The sequence below is a fragment of the Pygocentrus nattereri genome, chromosome 30 (genome assembly GCF_015220715.1).
Source record: "Pygocentrus nattereri isolate fPygNat1 chromosome 30, fPygNat1.pri, whole genome shotgun sequence".
NCBI lineage: Eukaryota > Metazoa > Chordata > Actinopteri > Characiformes > Serrasalmidae > Pygocentrus > Pygocentrus nattereri.
The window spans coordinates 2,701,227-2,720,620 of NC_051240.1; the positions used below are offsets into that span (position 1 = coordinate 2,701,227).

At 41.9% G+C, this 19,394-nt stretch overlaps 1 protein-coding gene across 1 annotated transcript; it reads left to right on the forward strand.

The window, feature by feature from the left end:
- Window positions 1-3,417: 3,417 nt before the first annotated feature.
- Window positions 3,418-7,731, forward strand: acp5a (acid phosphatase 5a, tartrate resistant). The gene is made up of 6 exons (XM_017715737.1): window positions 3,418-3,471; window positions 3,685-3,769; window positions 4,522-4,721; window positions 5,747-5,871; window positions 6,403-6,748; window positions 7,303-7,731. Exons 1-6 carry the CDS (start codon window positions 3,469-3,471, stop codon window positions 7,537-7,539), a joined length of 996 nt encoding a protein of 331 aa, XP_017571226.1. The 5' UTR covers window positions 3,418-3,468; the 3' UTR covers window positions 7,540-7,731.
- The last annotated feature ends 11,663 nt before the right edge of the window (window positions 7,732-19,394 follow it).

Sequence of the window (19,394 nt, forward strand, 5' to 3'; positions counted from 1 at the left end):
ATTAAAGCTTTTAAAGGGCAGCTCCACCAATGTCTTCAAAATTTCCACACTATTGAGTGTGAGATGTAAACAGTGTTCAGGGTGGTCTGATGTGAAATGGTTCAAATTTCTTTTCAGTGGAGGTGATAGAAATCGGGGTTGACCATGACTACAACACAAATATAGGCGTTTTATTTACTATTCAAAACCACCACATGTGTCTTTTGAGTTTATATGGAATGTTGATGTTGGGAAATTAGTGGAAAATCTGAAATAATAAGTTTTCTTTGGGGACTATTTTGCCTCACAGCACCCTGCATGTATCCCTCCACCATGAATGGATTTTATGTCCTCAAAACTATCATAAAACAATGTCTCAGACATCAGGCAGTGTATTCAGAACCATTTAATGTAATAATTCTCTGTGAGGGATCTTTTAGAGGTGGACGCCTGGTTCCTATCACTAGCACTGTGAACGCCTCTGTTTACATCTTGTGTAAAGTGGATGAAATTCCCCTTTAGGAGAGAAAATGAGTGTTGTTGATAAATGAGACTGAATAAACCCAGGAGGAGGGTCTTACTGTAGAGTGTGGAGAGCACCTCTGCTTATCTTTGCGTTGGGAGAGTTTTTTTAAAGATAAAATGATATAAAACTCAATGATCTCACTGCTTCAAATATTAAAGGGCCTGTATCACTGAAAACGGCATATTTTTTAAATGAAATAGTGTGATGTATGTAAACACCTTTTAAAAAGCACCATTCACTGACTGCTCCATACTGTCCATTTATGGACACTAAACAGCAAAAACAGCCAGTTTTGTTTTTGTGATGTCACAAAACCCAACATATATGCATATACACATATATATGGGCCAAAAAATAAGAATAAGAAGCCTCAGTGTTCCCAGTGACATATTCAGTGTGAGTGTATGTATCTGACAGCTCTGTTGAGTTTGAGATGGTCCTAGATAACCAGTCATCTATCCGGTTCTTGTAAAAATGAATACTTTTCTGATGTTATTTTTTTTTTATGTCTTTTACTGTTCTAAATGTGAGCGAATCACATGAGCAGCAGTGACAGAGTCTTGTGTCGGTGTGTCAGTGTTTGTATGTTGGTGCTGCTGTTTTTCCTACAAACACGCCAGTCACGATGCATTGCGTGAGACAGAGAACCGCATATAAACCTGCTGTTAGAATGAAGAAACACAGGAAACTGCAGCACAGCCAGAGAGACAGAGAACCTGCAGCTGCTCTTGTCCTCCAACTGCAGCTCCGCACTGTGAGTAACACATTTAATATTCATCATTAGAACATTACTGAGAACGTAAGAACATCAGTCAGCATTTCTAGACCTGTTTCACTTCGATACATGGAACCTCAGAGCTTTCAGGTCTTAAAACTCAAATGTTTAAAGTCCATTTTAAGACTAAATACATTTAACTTAATGCAATCATTAACTTTGATTCAATTAAAAACATTCAGCAATTTTAATCCATTTAAATGTAAATGTGTTTCATTATTATTCATTAGTACTATTATTTCAGCTCATATTATTACTGCACTCTTAAAGAAGGTAGTTCTGCAAGGGTTCTTTAGTAAAGTTAATGGTTCTTTATAACCATGAACACTCAAAGAACCATTTGCATACTTAAATGGTTCTCTGCATGGTGGAATGGTTCTTCAGATTGATGGAGAATATTGGTTCTATATAGCACCAAAAAAGGGTTCTGCTATTATTTTGGGGTCAGCCTTGCAACAACAGAAGAAACCTTTGTCAGAAAGGTCTATAAAGAACCATATACAACACATTCTGCACCACTCTGAAGAAACTTCTTGCCATGCAGAGAAGCACTGAAGCATGCAAACGGTTGTTTGAGTGTTCATGTTTATATACAGAACCCCTGTCTTTGCTAAAGCACACTTTATATTTCTATCCTTACTAAAGAACCCTTAAAGAACTACATTTTAAAACGATGCTAACGTCAAATCATTCAAATTGTTCGAGTAAACATGTTAGCTTCACTCCACATCGTGGGCTGGAGGTTAGGGAACTGCTCCCTGGGTGCTGTGGATAGGGCTGCCCACCACTCTGGGCAAGTGCTCACTGTCCCTAGTGTGTGTGTTCACTAGTGTGTATGTGGTGTTTCACTACTCTTCATGGATGGGTTGAATGCAGAGGTAAAATTTCCCAATTGTGGGATTAATAAGGGAATCTTAATCTTAACATTCAGTCCACAGCACAACAGAACTGCTGCGTGGATTTACAGAGCCGCTACAAACACTGTAACCAGCTTTATTATCACTGAGCTGCTAGATTCGGCCTGAACAGCAATACTCTGTCGGGTTAGCACAAAATAAACTGCCAAAATAACGAAAAACGCCCAGTTTGCGCTATTTTACTGACAAAAAGTGTGAAAAGTCTCATTTTTTTATATATGCAGATGAAGCAAACGGGCCACCATTCTGATTGGACGACGCAGGGGCCCGAACTTGATGACGTCGCCAGCGTCATTTCTGAGCCGTTTTGAAACCTCTGAGTCAAAAACGCTGAAAACGCTTATTTTCATCTGCGGAAGTAAAAGTGCCACTTATGGGACGCGCAGCACGTAACACGCTGATATATGCGCGTCTTAAATCACAGTTGATTAGTGTGTCGGACATGATCCGATTTGATTAATCTAATCAATTGATAATGACAGTAAATCACATCACTAACATGCCTGAGTACCACTGTCCACCTTTCGGCTCCACGGACCGTGTAGTGTCACTGGGCAGCTCAGCTACAGACAGTAGTCCGCCTGTTTCTCTGCACACTTACCCTGCTCTTCAGTGGTCAGGACCCCCATGGGACCCCCACAGAGCAGGTATCGTTTATGTCGTGGGTCACTGTCCAGCACTGCAGTGACACTGATGTGGTGGTGGTGAGAATCAAATTCACTACAGTCAGTAAATGTAAAGAACTTGAGTAAAAGCACAAAAGTATAATTACAATACACTTCAGATCCTGTCACACGGCCTTTACTACATAAAATGTGCTTTAAATTAGACGTCAGCTGTCTTTCTTTTCAGCTGTCTTTCTTTTCAGCTGTCTTTCTTTTCAGCTGATTTACAGGGAAGCTGTATACACACTGCTGGCTGTACAGGCGCTCAGCCTCGTGGCTCCCCCTGCTGGCAGCAGACTGAAACTGCTCCACTGTTTCCCCCCTCACGGACAGCTTATAGCAGAGAAATACTAAGTAAAATGAGTAAACTGGTGATGATGACGAGATATTTACTCGTGTAGAGACACAAAGAGTCTCTGCTGATGTATTTGATCTTCCTGATCTGATGGCTTAGCCTGATCTGATCAACAGAGACTCCTGATTGGTGACCGCGATGATGAGTGTGTTCACCTGCGAGGGCAGCGCCAGTGTTAGCGAGGGTATAAAAGCAGAGTGAAGACACGCTAGGGGGTGAGAAGTGTAGAGAGAGGAGCACAGGGAGTGAGCATGGTGAGGGCTGGCATTTAATATAGGGTTTTTTTTTTTTTTTTTTTTTTTTTTTTTTTTTTTTTTTATAATGTAATTCAGAATTTTTTTTTTTATTTTTTAGCTGATTTGCCTTTGTGCTTGTTTTAAGTGCGTTTGTGCCGCTTTTCATGTCCACAAACCAGAAAAAATTCAAATTGATGTGAAACTTACTTATTTTTCCTTCTTCTTTTGTAGATGTTTCTACAGCAGCTCTTCATCGTCGCTCTCCCTGCTGTCCTTTGCTACCCTCCTTCATTTATTGACCTGGAAACCAAAGATGGTGAGTTGATGTTTCTCCTCCAAATGGATGTAGGGCTGTATCTCCAACGGCTCCTTACTCCCTTTCTAGTGCACACACTGAGTTTTAAAAGATCAGCTTTTTGGTTATGATCTCTATACTTTTCTGTATTTAACAACTTGATGTGAGGTTTGGGTGGAGAAGCTGTGTTCGTCATATGAGGTGCACTATATAAGGAATGTGGTGCTACTTGCTAAAGATAGTCAAATTATCATGTTTAAGATAAGTGAAAATGCATACATCATTCAAACTACTAGCTAGTGTTATGCTAATGTGTTTATTGATGTAAAGACATCTAAATTAAATCTATGTGGATACGTCCAGTTTAAGGCTGTTAGCACTATGCTGATAAGTGGAGTTAGCTTGTTGGCTAGCTACGTTAGCTTACTAAAACTAGCTATGGTCTTAAGTGAAGTTACCTTGGCGGTTACTGTCTTGGTAATATTATCGTGGAGGTTTAATATTGAGTTATTGACAATGTTCAATAATGGTAGCTTCTGCTTGAGGGTTTGGTTTCTGCGTTAGCCAGCTATGCTGACATGACTTTTGGTGGTTTGATGCTGTTTTCAGACCAAAAACGTTCTAAATGAGAACTAGTCCTAAAACGTCTTTACTCACAAGATCTCTATTGGTTCTATTCCACCTTGAATGCTGCAGCTGCAACAGGTTCAGCCTTGTGGCTCCAACAGCACCGTGTGGACCAGTGTTCTCTAAGTGGGTTCTGTTTATTCTAGGTAATCGATCATCCATCCGGTTCCTGGTGGTCGGGGACTGGGGTGGCCTGCCCAATGCGCCCTTTATCACCCCGATAGAACGGGCCACTGCCCGAGAGATGGGCCGCACCGCAGATCAGCTGGGCGCAGACTTTGTTTTAGCCCTTGGTGACAACTTTTATTACAAAGGAGTGAAGAGTGTGGATGACCCTCGTTTCCAGGTTTTGTATTCAACATGACTTGCATAAGTAGATCATGGTATATACACTCAGGGGGAAAAAGGTAGGACTCTGTCAAAAGGTACCCCACTTGTCACTGCAGTGGTGCCCTCTGGGGTACATCCCAGTACCTTTTATTCAGGAACATGATGGTACCAGAATCCACTGAAGTGAGATTTAAGCTGTACTGACTCCACATGCCCTGTCTGGTCTCCAGGACTTATTTTACTGTTTTAAAATATTAGGCTATGAAAAGGTACAGATCTACTTTTCACCTGGAACAAAAATTGGACCTTAACCCACTGCTGTACCTTTTGAGGGTACACTTGCATTGTTTGTACCTTGATGAATCATGTACCTGCATAGTACATTCTAACAGTGTACTGAGTTGCGAAGGTACTAATGGGCTGTGTGAAGACATAATTGTGCATAATAGAAGTTCACCTGTTTGTAATACTTGTGTAATGAAGTGGTTGTCAAATTTGGACTTTTTTTTTTTTTTTTTTTTTCTTTTCTCAAATGCTGTTCTAGAAACTTTAGCAGCTTGACTGTGGTGGTGATGGAAACCAGGGGTCATGTCTACAAATGTAGCTGTCTTCATACTGTCAACTGTCTTTCAGGCCATCTATCAATCTCCCACATCAGGCAGAGTTCATAACCATTTCATGTAATGGCTTCTATGAGGGAGCTTTGAGGTGGACATCTGGTTTCTATCACTGCCACTGAACTGACTCAAAGCTTCTCTGGTACTTTGTTTACCTTATTGTCTTCAGCCCTGGTCCTGGGGGCCCACTGCCCTGCAGCTTTTTGGTGTGTTCCTGCTTCCAACACACATGATTCAACCAATCAGCTCAAACCACTTTTAGTTAAAGTAGCTAGAAAAGCACAATAATGCAGGGGGCCTCCAAGACCAGTGTTTGTAAAACGTTGGTTTACTTAATTTGATTATGCAGAATGATTGGGGGTACCAGAGTGGTTTAGTAGGCTTCAGCAAAGCAGTCATGCTAATCTCTCTTCTGCTGTTGTAGGAAACATTTGAGAATGTCTACACTGCGAAATCTCTTAACATTCCATGGTTTGTTGTTGCTGGCAACCACGACCATGCAGGAAATGTCCTCGCACAGATCGAGTACAGCAAGGTGTCTCCAAGATGGTAAGATCTGCTATCTAACTAAACTGGGTGATGGGACCAGTGTCACAGGAAACTTTTTTTTTTTTTTTTTTTGAGACACATTACTACAGCTTCAGAATTTACTGCTCACTCACCAGGCTATATGGAAACTAGGCTGCAGGAACGTAATCCAATGCTGTGGTGTCAAACCTACACCTGTATCTACTCTGCCTATAGCAGTTTAACCCTGAAGTGGGCATTTCAGCCCAGACTGCTTCTTGAATGGCTGTCCTGCATCATTAAACATCAGCTGAATGTTTTTGGTCTCAAGTCAGACCAAAAGATTAAAGTAACTTTACTCACTTTAGCCACTGGCCATCTGAAGTGTGCATCATTAGATTATGAGGCTATTGTTACTTGTTGGCTACATTAGCCTTGTAGCTCCACTTGAAGGAGGATTTGGCTGATTAGTTTTGGAATAAGATGGTTGTAAATTAATTCAGACTTCCTTAATGCTAAACTTTTGCTAATGGAGATTGCACATGCTCCTATGACAGGGTTGTTCTTTTTCAGGAATTTCCCATACTATTACTATGAACTGAACTTCCGCATCCCAAAGATGGACAGCACCCTCACCATCCTAATGCTGGACACGGTGCTACTGTGTGGAAACACAGATGATTTTCTGGACCAGAAGCCACAAGGGCCACGCAGCAGTGTCCAGGCTAACCGTCAACTGTTGTGGCTGCAGGAACGCATGGCCCGTTCCAAGTCAGACTTCCTGTTGGTGGCAGGACATTATCCTGTCTGGTCCATCTCCGAGCATGGCCCCACAGACTGCCTGCTGAAGAGGCTACGCCCTCTGCTGGTGAAGTACAAGGCTACAGCCTACTTGTGTGGCCATGACCACAACCTGCAGGTGAGTGGTGGATAATTCTCACTTTAGAATTTGGACTAGTTTGTCTTCCAGACTGAATTTGGGGGGGGGGGGGGGGGTATGCATGTTGGTCTCCTAAACTCTACTCATTACATGGAAGCACAACTTGGAATGTGTCAAGCTCCAGTCCATGGCCAGAATGGTGCCAGCTTAATCACTGTCCCAGTAAACATTTAGATGAGGGTACTGATCTCTGCAGCACTTTTGCCCAGATGGTCCCCTGTTTGACATACCTGATCTAGAACGTCTAGTAGCAATTCATTGAGTAAATGACCATGCTGATATAGATAGATGGATGAAGTATGGAGTAACTTGACCCTTTAAAAACACATGCTGTATCAAACTGCATGGGAGCTGTAAAGCTGAAAGGCTTGACTTGTTCCATCTTAAATAGTGGTGTATTAAGATGGAATGGAAAGTCCATGGAGCTGGTGGATTAAGTGAAACTTCAGAATGACCAGCTCTAATGTTGCATTACATCACACTAAATGGGTGACAACAGGTTTGTGTTGCTTCAATTTTTTTCCCCTCTTCAGTACCTGAAGGAGTCTGGTATTGGCTATGTTGTGACCGGCGCTGGGAACTTCATGGATCCGGACATTAGGCACCGCAATGATGTTCCTAAAAACTCCCTCAGGTTCTTCACTGGCAAGGCCTCTACCCTGGGTGGTTTTACACACATGGAGGTGAACAAGAAGAAGCTGACTATAACATTTATTCAGGCCAGAGGAACCTCCCTCTACAGGGCTGTTCTTCCCAAACGGGATCTCTGAACCGGAGACTGATCCTGCTCTGCTGTGGAGAACTTCCTTTTTAAAGACTTGAGATTAGGGGCAGTGTGTGACTGTAGTGTAGACTCTCAAGTGATTTCAATGTGATTCTATTATATAGAAGCTTTAAATCTGGTTTTGAATTGTTTAGGTTTACATTTTACATGCTTTGAGCAATAAATGTTTAAAGAAATATTTTAAAGTGATTAAATAACCTTTTGAAGTAAAACCCTGACTTTTCTTTGAGTGGAGCTGGGTTTAGGAGTTTCCAGAGGAGGCATGCTTCAGCTGGAGGTTTTGCTGGAGTTGTGCTGAGCTACCACCTGAGGACAGCAGTGGGTCAGACTCCAGTCTGGTTTAAAGGCCTGATTTAATAGCAGCTTTTTGTTCTGGCGCAATCTTAGTTTTTGGGGCTTGAGCTCAAATCTGGGTGGTGTTTCCTAAAGCAGGGTTCTCAGTTGGTGAGTGAGTGTCCTTCAGCTGTCTTCTTGCTGGCTTGTTGCTGGGCTTACGACTGATCTGTTTAACGAGCTCTGAACCGCTCTGTAAAACATCAGTGGGGAAAACTGCTGCATGGGTGGATGTGGAAGTTCTAACAATTCATAATGGGTGGTTTTTGAAGATTAGCTTCTGTGTGTGGACAAATGAATGGGGTGTGTTTTGTGTTTTTTTTTTTTTTTTTTTTTTTTTTTTTTTTTTTTTTTTAAATGCTTAAAGGGGAACGCCAACATTTTAAATTCTGTATAACTGGTTAAGATGTGGAGAGCTGCTCAGTGGTTCAAACTTAGTCAGGATGTTCAGTAGTGCTGATGGAAACCAGATATCCACCTCTAAAAGTGCCCTCATGAAGTTATTACATGAAATGGTTATGAATACACTACCTGATAGCATTTGTTTATTATAATTTGAGAAGATTCTGGCTTTAAAATCCATTTATAATGGAGGGATACATAACATGCATGGTGCTGTGAGGCAAAATTGCCTCTAAAGAGAACTTTCATTCATTTCAGGTATTCCATGATTTTCCATCCGCATTCCATATAAAGCTCAGCAGTGTAGGTTCACTAGTGGTTTTGGATAGTAAATAAAATGCTCCCTGGTTTCTACCACTGTAAATACATCAGAATCCAAGTTTTTTTCTGTAAGTGAACTGCTTCACATTAAATCACTTGGAGTGACTAAGATACTTCTTCATGGAGAAGTTTTGAAAAATCAGTGGAGGTTGGACACTCAAACTTCTACAAACACAAGTTTAGAAGAATTTGTGGTGGGGCTGAAGGACAACTGTGGCTATGCTTACACAGCAGGTTAAAGTGGAAAATTGAGGCATGTCGAGTTGGACTGGCAAAGTCGCGTGAATTCTGATCTGGCTGTTCAGACTGAGCCGCATCGCCGCGGACCGGATTTCAGTACCACGCGTGGAAGCGCCTCAAATCGGTGTTGAAAATGTCGGATTCACTGCGGTTTTTCTGTTCACACTAACACACAAATACCACGTCTGTGTCACACATGAGGAAAAAGATCGGTTCTGAAGACCCACAGCTGCACATTTTAATGAGTTTCTGCACCAACACGCCTGATTCAGCTGATCAGCTCATTGAGTTAAACTGGCAGGAACAGCACAGCGGGGGGCCTCCAGGACCAGAGACCTGAAACACTGCAGTACAGCAAATCTGATTTGGTTACTAGATGACTTGATCTGTAAGCTCTGGGCAGGTAAACAACCTACAGAGCAGAATGGATGGAAACACTGAGGGCAGTTACTTTAAGAAGCATTTAAACCCGTGAACATAGCACCGGTCATCACACAGCAGCTTTCACCTGTACAGTGCAGCCCACCTGAACCCACTTACACTAATAAAACTCCAGACCTCCAGGAACATTTCGATCATGTAGCGGACAGAGCTGGTGAGTCTGGTGGGCCGTAACTAGGCTGGATCTTTTTTACTTTGTAGTGTTTTTGGTTTTACTCTTCTTTCTAAACGTTTTAATCCCTGTTCAGATTATGTGTGGATGTTGGTCACCGGCTGCTGCTCCGCTGTTATGCAGCTAATGTGTTTAGTGATGTAATCCTGTGTGTCTTGTGTAAGAATCTACCTAAATGCAGTGGTTGAAGTTGATCATACTGTACTTAATACTTTCATATTACCAATCTGATATGCACATTTTGAGCATTGGGTAGGTGCAGTTTGCTCTGTGCAGTGGAGGGCAGTAAGATGTTTAGCTTTTAGTCCAGTTTCTCTGCCTGGAAGTAAATAAAAAAAAAAAAAAAAACTAATTAAATTTTTCACCAGTAAAATTGAAGCTTTGGCATGATGCAGCTCAAAATATATGTGTGAACCAATATATTAGAGAAAATGAAATCGTTAAATGTTATATGATATAAAGCACGGAAAGCTGAATTTTAATCTTATTTATCAAATGCTTTTACTAATATTAATAACATTTTTCTTCAAATTTAAATATGAGGTCACAGATTGCCGACTAAAAGCCTGACAGACCAGGCTAGACTGTCAGTGTAGGAGCTAAAGCTCTCGAAAGAAGTAACTTTACAGGACAGGAAGAAATATTTTCAATTTTTAATGGAAATGAATGGAGAGATGAGCTTCCCGAAGTCACTCTGGACCACTTCTATTGGCTCCTCTGTTGTGAAACTCCAACACATTATAAAGGGCAGCTGTGATTTTAAATGATATCAGAACATGATAACAAAAATGGAGATACATTGAAGGTTCTGCTGGTTCCGGGTGGTATCCAATAATCAGTAATGGTGTTGTGTTCTCCTGCTGGTTTCACAGTGCAAAGGATTCCAGATGCATCTGATCAGGTTCCTAAAGGGATCTACACTCCTACACTCTTAAAAATGGTTCTTCAAGGGCTCTTTAGAGCCATTTTCTTTACTATGTAGAACCACAAACACATTAAAAAAAAAAACACATTTCCAGCAGCCAGGTGAAATGGTCCTCAGATGAATTGACAGGTTTCCCCATAGAACTAATTAGGGGTCGCCACAGCGGATCATCTGCCTCCATCTTGCCCTATCCATTGCCTCCTCTACTTTCACACCAACCATCTCCGTGTCCACCTTCACTACATCCATAAACCTTCTCTGAGGTCCACCTCTTCTCCTTCTACCCGGCAGCTCCATCTCCAACATTCTTTGACCAATATATCCACTATTCCTCCTCAACACATGTCCAAACCATCTCAACCTGGCCTCTCTGGCTTTATCTCCAAACTGCTCCACCTTCACCGTCCCTCTGATCTGCTCATTTCTAATCTTGTCCAGCCTTGTCACTCCCAATGAAAATCTCAGCATCTTCATCAGCCCCTGCATGATGCAACCACCTATTAATCATGCGACAGCTCTGGTTATATGCAGAGCCGTTTTCTTTACTGAAGAACCCTTGAAGAACCATCCCTGCTGAAAACAGATCATTAGAACCACTTGGACAAAAACCTGATGGTTATGCTTTCTAATGGGAATTGGCTTAATGGTTACCATTAGTTTCCTGTGATTCAGGAGGGTACAACTGTTCGTGCTATTTACGCCAACTGTAATATATTGTGAACACAAGCTAACCCTGTTAGCATGCTGTTGGCTAATGGTCAGTAATCCTGTCCTCGGTTCCTCTCCCCAATCAGTGACCCAAAAAACCCTCAAAGGGCGCTTATCTCCGGTGGGTTTGATCGGATCAGGATAAGCGGCTGATTCAGAATCTTATTAAACTGAGGCTGCGGGTTCATTTTTAGCTTCGCCGTTTCCCTTTTGCTGCTCCGTTAGCTGTGCTGGTGAGGAGGCTATCGCAGGCCTTCTGTGTTTGTTGATTTATTGTCTTGTGATTTTTGAACCCTGACGGACTCGTGTGGTCTGTTCACGTTACCTTTGAGCATTAGCTCAGTCATTTTGACCTGGGGACATTAGCGCTAAGCTAATGCTGAATCCTCTCCTCAGCCGGCACTGGCCGTGTAAAGGGAGGAGGCTCGCTAATTGGTTTAGCTCACTTTGTCTCCGTTTCCTTATTGAGCTCAGTGTGTGTTCATCTTTGATTCTCTCTGAAAAACACCCAGCAGAACCCTAAAGCTCCCAGCAGAACCAGCTCAAACCAGTGCAGCGTTCTGGAGGAGGTGAATCCAGGCTCAGACATGTTTTCTAAATGAGAAAATTAGTTCATTTTGCATGCATTGTAAAGCAGGCAAAGAAGGCAAGCAGTGGTCATTTGGAGAGCAAAAACTACTCTTGAGGCTGCATTAAAGAGCTTTATAAGTCATATTTTAATCATTATCATCAATTTATTTATTACACATATAATACAAAAATAGAAAGTTCCTCAAAGATCATGAAATGACTGTACTTCTTATCCAGGTTCAGCAGTTTGTGGTTGTTTGGTAACAGTAGAATACATTAAACAACCAATGTGTCTCGGTGGAAGAATTGTTTATTTAACTAATTATTATTAGTTATAACAAACATTTTATTCAAAATAATGTGTATTTTATCATGTATTACATTGTTGCCACTTTATAAAAGCAATAATCCACCTATGTTCGTGATTTTATGATGGATAAGGTGGTTTTACTCTGTTTCACTCTTATTTTGGCTTATTGCTTTAAAATATTACATGATTATATTTAATGGCATCACCGAATATAAACAAACACCATTATTATGTAATATTATATGAATTAAATTACAGACAATGTTTTGTTTCAGTCTAATGATTCCCCACCCAGTCCAAATCTTGGATGGATGGATGGATGGATGTTTAGGTGAATTGTAGTTTTTCTGAGCGATAAACTGTAGAACTGTGAGAGAATGGAGATGTTTCACTGGCCTACACTCTTCAAAAAGATGGTTCTTCAAGTGTTCTTTAGTAAAGAACACTTTTTAGGAAAGCACAGAAAAGGTGCTATGTAGAACCATTGTTACAAGCTTGACTTTATCATAACAGCACCAACAGAACCAACACCTTCTCCATGAATCTGAAGGACCATTTCACAAGAGAACCATTTAAGCATGAAATGGCTCTATGAGTGATCATTGTTCTATGCAGAACCCTTGAAGAACCATCTTTTTTGAGAGTGTACCACATGATATTGAAAGGATGTTTGTACGAACCGATAAACACATGGAGAAACTGTTTGAGTCATACGAATCATTCCAGCACGGTGTTAAAGATAATAAAGTCTATTTTCTCCTGTCACTCCTGCAGGTGAGTATTTCCTGACCGTGTCCTCATGATGCCTCAGAAAAGCCGCTTCCAGTAAATCCAGGCTTAGCCAGGCCTCCAGCAGAGCTTTAGAACCAAACTGAAGCACTCCCATTAAGAACAGCAAGAGTTAAAGAAGGAACATCACTCCCCTCTAATGTTTGAGGTCACAAGGCATGTACGATCTGTAAAAGTCCATTCTATAGACTTTCAGACTGAAATTCTGTGATGTTCTCAGGTGCTCATCGCCATCACGTCAAATCTGCAAGCGCATACAAGGTGATGATGATGGCAGATCCATTCACTTCTGATTGTAATTTCCTTTGTTTCTGAACTTTTTTGCCATTACGTCCATTTGGTTGCAGATTTAACCAAAGTCTGCTGACGTTTGCAACTCAAACAGACGGTGTGGAAGATCACAAACAGTCCACATGATCACGCTGAAGTCTGTTGACCTTTTCGGAAGTCAGTTGTTTTAGTCCGTGAGTTCGCAAACATGGGGACGTCTGGAGCCTGTCCTAAAGTCTACACTCGCGGATTTTGGTTTCGCTTATATGCACATGGACAGGGCATTTTGTATCTTTCCGATGTTGTAAGGATGTTACGTTCTTCTGTGTTACTCCTGAAACAACATGTTCAAATGCCACCACTGCATTGAACTGTGGGATATAAACGAACCTAATTCCAAAACAGTTTGGGACAGCAAGCGAACTGCTAATAAAAAAAGGAGTGGTTATTAGTTCATTTGGGTGGACCAAAATGAAAACATATCCTACGTTTCTCCTGATGAGCTTTATTGTATTTTGTAAATATATGTTCGTTCCCAAATTGATACAGCAACATGCTCCAAAGAGGGTGGAACAGGAGCCCTATTGGTTTTCATCCTTCTCCCTTACACACCCAGATTATCCAGATTTCTTGAAGCTTTTTATGATATTATGGTTGCCTGCTCGCTGAGGAATGTTGTTCTTGCATTGTTGGATTTTGTTTTACTGATATGTTTTTGATGTGCCTCATTCATAAAGCACTCTGTCTTTCATGAAGCTTCTTTTATACATGGCTGCGTTACCTATTTAACATGTTTTTGATCATTAAGCGAGACCTAAATTGCTCCTGTACCAACTTTTTTTATGTTTTGCAGGCATCGATTTCAGAATTTTACAAAAAATATATGCAATATATGTGATCTTCTGGTCAAACTGGTGCTGGGTGTTAATCCCCCAACAGCTATAGTCCAGTGGTCCTGCAGGGCTTTAGTCTGGTGGAGTTTGGTGATTCCTGGTCTAACTCATTCACACCCCCGCCCCCCCACCAAAAAAGATTCCTTCCACGTTAGGAGCCTGTGAAAACTCTGCCCACCACGACACACAATTTTCCCTCTGGAAAACTAAACCCATCTCTGAAAGAATTAATGAAATAGATGTATAAAGATCTTTAACTGAAAATTCATGTTTTCTACAGAAATACCTAATAAACTACCAGCTTTCATCATCTGCCTATTGACTTCTATTAGAGTTTAGTGTCAGCAGATTTTCGGGTCTAAGTTCAGTGTTGAAACAGTCATCGGTGGTAACCGACTGTACGCTGCAGATGCAGCAGATGTGGTTGTAAAATGCGAGAATATTCCATTAAAGCTGAAATAAAGCTGCTTCTCCACTACAGGGTACCGGCTCGGCTCGGCTTGGCTTGGCTCACCTGTTTTGGTTCTCAATTAAGCAAACCTGGTAGTTAGTACTGTTGCTGGAACCACCTCTGTCAAGGCTCCAAGTGAGCTGAGCTGATACTAAAAGGTGATGTAAAAACCCTGCAGACGGCTGATTGGTCAGAGAGAATCTAAACACATATGCTTACGTTAGCTACCAGGTTGGCATAGCCTCTTGCGTCACCTTTGAGCACCAGAATCGTCTCGTCTGAACGCTGATGCCTTTTCACACCATCAGCCTCTTCTGAAGCACGTTTGTCTCCGTTGAGGAGGCGCTATATCTGCAGTGTAAAGCAAAGTAGCTGCTACCAAAAGTGAGTCGAGTAGAGTTGGGCTGTACCTTGCAGTGGAAAAAAAGCTTTGTAAATCCATCAACGGTGTTGGAGGTGCTGAGGGTCAGGGGTGGAAATACGAAGAGGTCAGAGGGCACTCCAGGGTGGAGGTGCTCCCTTTGGTCTCAGTTAGGGGGGACCTGCTGGGGCTCCTGCTAGGGCTTCTGCTGGGGCTCCTGTGCTCGAGCTGCAGTGGGGGGGCTGGGCTGGAGGGGGCGCTCTGGATGGTGTGGATGCTATGAGTGCCATGCAAGCCATGCAAGCCATGAGAAGGGAAAAAGTGAGGGATGTAGGGAATGACCGCCATCAGGGGGCTGGCCTGGGGGCTTTCCTCCGGAGAGAGCGGAATCACCACATCATCCTGATCCCACACATGGAATGCATTTGTATGGGACATGGTCAGTGCAGAGGGCACGTGGGTGGGGGTAGACGTGCTCGCCTCAGTGATCTCCTTCAGATCATCTTCATGAGGACCCAGAGTAAAGTCTAGAGAAAGATAGAGAGAGAGAGAGAGAGAGAGAGAGAGAGAGAGAGAGAGAGAGATTGAATTACTCTCACTATAGAACTTGACATTTCCCTGTAACAGGACCTTTTTAATAATAATTCAATCGTATATGATGTTGCTTTTTTCCAATAAAGCTTTTCACTGCTGCTGTTTTATTTTTCGCCCATTTTCACACCAATTTAGTCATTCTAATCATCTTAGTCTCCCTGTCACATGATGTTACCAAGCTGGGAGGGTGAACGCTACCGCAAGCTTCCTCCAAGACATGTGAAGCTCCATCACTTCGTTTTTAAACCACCACTGACGCAACTTCAACACGCTTGGAGGAGAACACTAACTGCTAATTCCTTTACATCAGCTAATAGATGCCTATCTTGGCTAGCACTGCTCTGAAGGGTAGAGACAGGGAGGAGGACACTTACACACAATGTATTTCAGATAAACAAGATATCAAATCCTAACTGCATTTTCACAGAGTACCAACATCTACAACACTAGCTTTTGTCATGTTACAGACTAATTTTGTAATAGTTAAAATTAAGATAATACGTAAGAAATTCATTTCAATTTCAATGGATTTAATAATTTTACATGCATACATTTATTTTCGTCTATGTGCAGTATTTCATGATACATTTTAAAATGAATGTATTTCAAAATGTATTTGGTCAACATGGTAACATATTCTGAAATATGTTTTAATGTTTAAAATGTATTTCAGGACTGCTATGTGTATGAAGTGTGCTACAAATGTATTTCCCATATGGGACATGACCTCCATGACAAACACTAATAAATAAACTTATTACTGGACCTCACATAAGTATATTTAAAGAACTTGTCTGCTCTACACAAGAAAAAACACGTCCTGTGATTTAAGAGCTATAATACAATATCTATGCTCCCACACGTTAGCAGTGCTTTAGCCATACATCTGTGAATGTTAAAGTATTCATCCCGTTTTATCAAAAGACACATCAGTAAGGTCCACTAATCAGTCACTGATCCGCTGAATCATTACCGAGAACATCATGTGCGAGGTCTTTGATCAGATGACCCACGATGGCGTAGGCGACGGCCACCACCACCACGGCGGCCATCAGGAGGTAGAGCAGCGTGCGGGGCAGCTGGAGCAGGTCCCGGGGAGGGGGCCTGTACTGACGGTACACCGAGGGGTCTGCAGGGTCCATCACTAACACACTCCGTCTGAGCTGCTGAGTGTGAACTGACCAGCCTTAGCACTGAGCTCTGTTCCTCCCCACCAGCACCTCAGTCTTTATTGGATTAACACTAAAGCCCCTCTGACTATTAGCAGGTTAGCTCTAGCAAAGGCTGTGTGGTAAAGGACCTCACAGGACGCGCGCTAATCTCCCCAATTACCGTGATTCACACGTGTTGGCCACTTTATTAGAAACACCCTCTTGTGCTTCCACTCTGGCCACTTTATTAGAAACACCCCCTTGAGCTTCCAGTCACTGGCCACTTCATTAAAAATATCCCCTTGTACTTCCTCTCACTGTAACGCCATTGTTAAAAAAAGCCCTTTATAAAAAAAATATTCTTACATTTACACAACTTTACTCATATTTATATTTATAGCCCTGCGATGGACGGGCGACCTGTCCAGGGTGGATCCTGCCTTCCGCCCAGTGACCACTGGGATAGGCTCCAGCACCCCCTCTGCAACCCTGAGGGAGAAGCGGCTTAGAAAATGTGTGTGTGTGTGTGTGTGTGTGTGTGTGTATAGTCATATTTAGTCATAGATGACTTTCCACGCATCAGTTGCGGATGATTAAGGTCAGTGTCTGTTAGTCTGTCACTCCACTCATTAAAACCCATTTAAAGATGTTATTGAGATTTTAAGAGCATCTGTCAACAATTCATATTTTAAATTTAGTCGTACAAAAGATGTTGGTGCGTGTGTGTGTGTGTGTGTGTGGAGTACAGCAGTGTAGATGGTTTTGTGTGTGTGTGGAGTACAGCAGTGGAGTTGGTGTGTGTGGAGTATAGCAATGTAGTGTGTGTGTGTGTGTGTGTATGTGTGGTTAACTATAGTGTGTGTTTTCATCGTGAGGCTCTTTCTCTCCCAGAATAAACTCCAGGCTGCTCTCTTACCATCCAGCTGCAGAACTCAAACCACGTCTAACCAGTACAGCTGACCCCGCCACCCTCCCCGCCCGCCCACACACACACACACACACACACACACACACACACACATCCACTCCACTCTGCACTTACCACTCCTCTTTCTTCCTCTTAGTTTATTGTCACAAAATCCATATTGATTGAACTATCAGTCTGATTATGAACGGATTATCAGGGTGGATGTAAACACTGTAAACAAATCCATGTTTTCACTTTAAAAAGGAACTAAAAGGGAAGGTTCATATACAAACAAAGTTGGCTTGACAAAACCAGTGCTTTTGAATCCCACATGGCTGTTAGGCTGTTGCTATGATATCCCAGAGGTTGCTAAGCTACGGCTAGGCCATTGCTGTAATATCACAGGTGGTTGCTAAGGGCTTATGAGGCTGTTGCTACGGTATCCCGGGTGGTTGTTAAGGCGCAGCTAGGCCGTTGCTGCAGTATCCCAGGTGGTTGCTAAAGTGTTGCTGCTATGGTTTCAGCCAGAGAAAAGGAAAACTATGGGAAAATACAGATAGCCAGGCTAACTTGCTAACTTTAGCTGTCCTCCACATCTGCAACTTCTGTGCTTGAGTAAAGCCAGGGTTGGGATAACTACTGAAAAATTAGTAGTTAGCTACTTTGTAGCTACTTTCCCAAAATATATATCTAGCTACAATTGAGCTAACAATCAAACTTACACACCCAAAGGCGTGATATCCAACAAATCTTAGACTAAGTGAAGGCAAATCGGTCATTCTAGGTTTTTCCTAACAAAACACAACAAAAATAGCTGAATACAAACCAGAGAATTTTGTGTCAAACACTGTCAACTGTTGAAATAAAACTGCTCCAATAGATCAGCTAGATATACAGACAGACATGACATTCAGAGTCCTTTAAACTTCAGTAACACTTTAGCCTCGAAGTCCTAATCATTGACTCTGACTCTGTTTGGGGTGAGAATCGGGCCTGAAGAGTCTCTCCCCTGCTGCAGAGCTGCTGCGGCTCCACAGCAGAGCTAGATTTCCAGGTAAAATAACATAATAATACTATATACTTTGCAGTAAAATTGTTATAACTCACCGTTCTAACAGTTTTCACAATAAATGGTCTTAAACGCTGGAGTTAACGTAGAACTGCTAAGTCACAAACCTTCTATGCTGGACACTGACCCGCAGACTGCTGGACACGGCAACGTCAGCATGCGAACGTTTCATCAGAAAAAGAAGAGAGACACTGAACGGAGGACGCAGTAGTCTCTATTCCATTTCATCTGTCTTTTTCCTCCGATTTTGTTGCATGGTATATAGCGATTAAACTAGAACGAGTGGAGATCGTATTTCTTAACCACTCTAAGTGAAAAAAGTCAGACAGTCTGAAATGGCAAAGAGAAAGATTTAAGTTGAACATCGATCATTTGGAGACGAACGGCCTTATTTGCAGTTATAATCACGGTTTCCTTATAAGCTCAATCAGGATTTTGAATCTGAAGCTTGTAGTGAAATTGTAGTGAATATTATCGCTACAGCCACACCAAAAAATGGGTCCGCGCTACAGCTGTTAGCTACATTTCATAAAACTGTAGCAGCTATTAGCTACAAAAAGTAGCACGCTACTTAGCTGCTCCCCCATCCCTGAGTAATATCACCCTCTCCACTGTGATCTGCACAGACACTGCAGTGCAATATCTTCCTCTTCCAACCAGAAACGTCATTATTATTCCTGTTTATAATATTATTATTATTATTATTAATAATAATAAAGAAGAAGAAAAGCTCCCTCTGGAGACTCTACTGAGCCGATTCAAGTTAGTGTGTTTTATAAATGAGCTTTTTTTTTTTTACCAGTAATCATTACATCACAGAGAAGGGCGCTCATTCTTTGAAGGCAAAACAACAGTGACGTCACTGCTCTTTTGTTTCTCACAGCTAAAGTGTGTGTGTGTGTGTGTGTGTGTGTGGGTGTGAAATGTGATGCTG

What these genes read in the sequence shown, in the direction of transcription:
- acp5a (XM_017715737.1), top strand. An exon ending in TGACCTGGAAACCAAAGATG is followed by an intron (nt 3,770 to 4,521) that starts GTGAGTTGATGT and finishes TGTTTATTCTAG; the next exon opens with GTAATCGATCATCCATCCGG. An exon ending in GCCATGACCACAACCTGCAG is followed by an intron (nt 6,749 to 7,302) that starts GTGAGTGGTGGA and finishes TCCCCTCTTCAG; the next exon opens with TACCTGAAGGAGTCTGGTAT.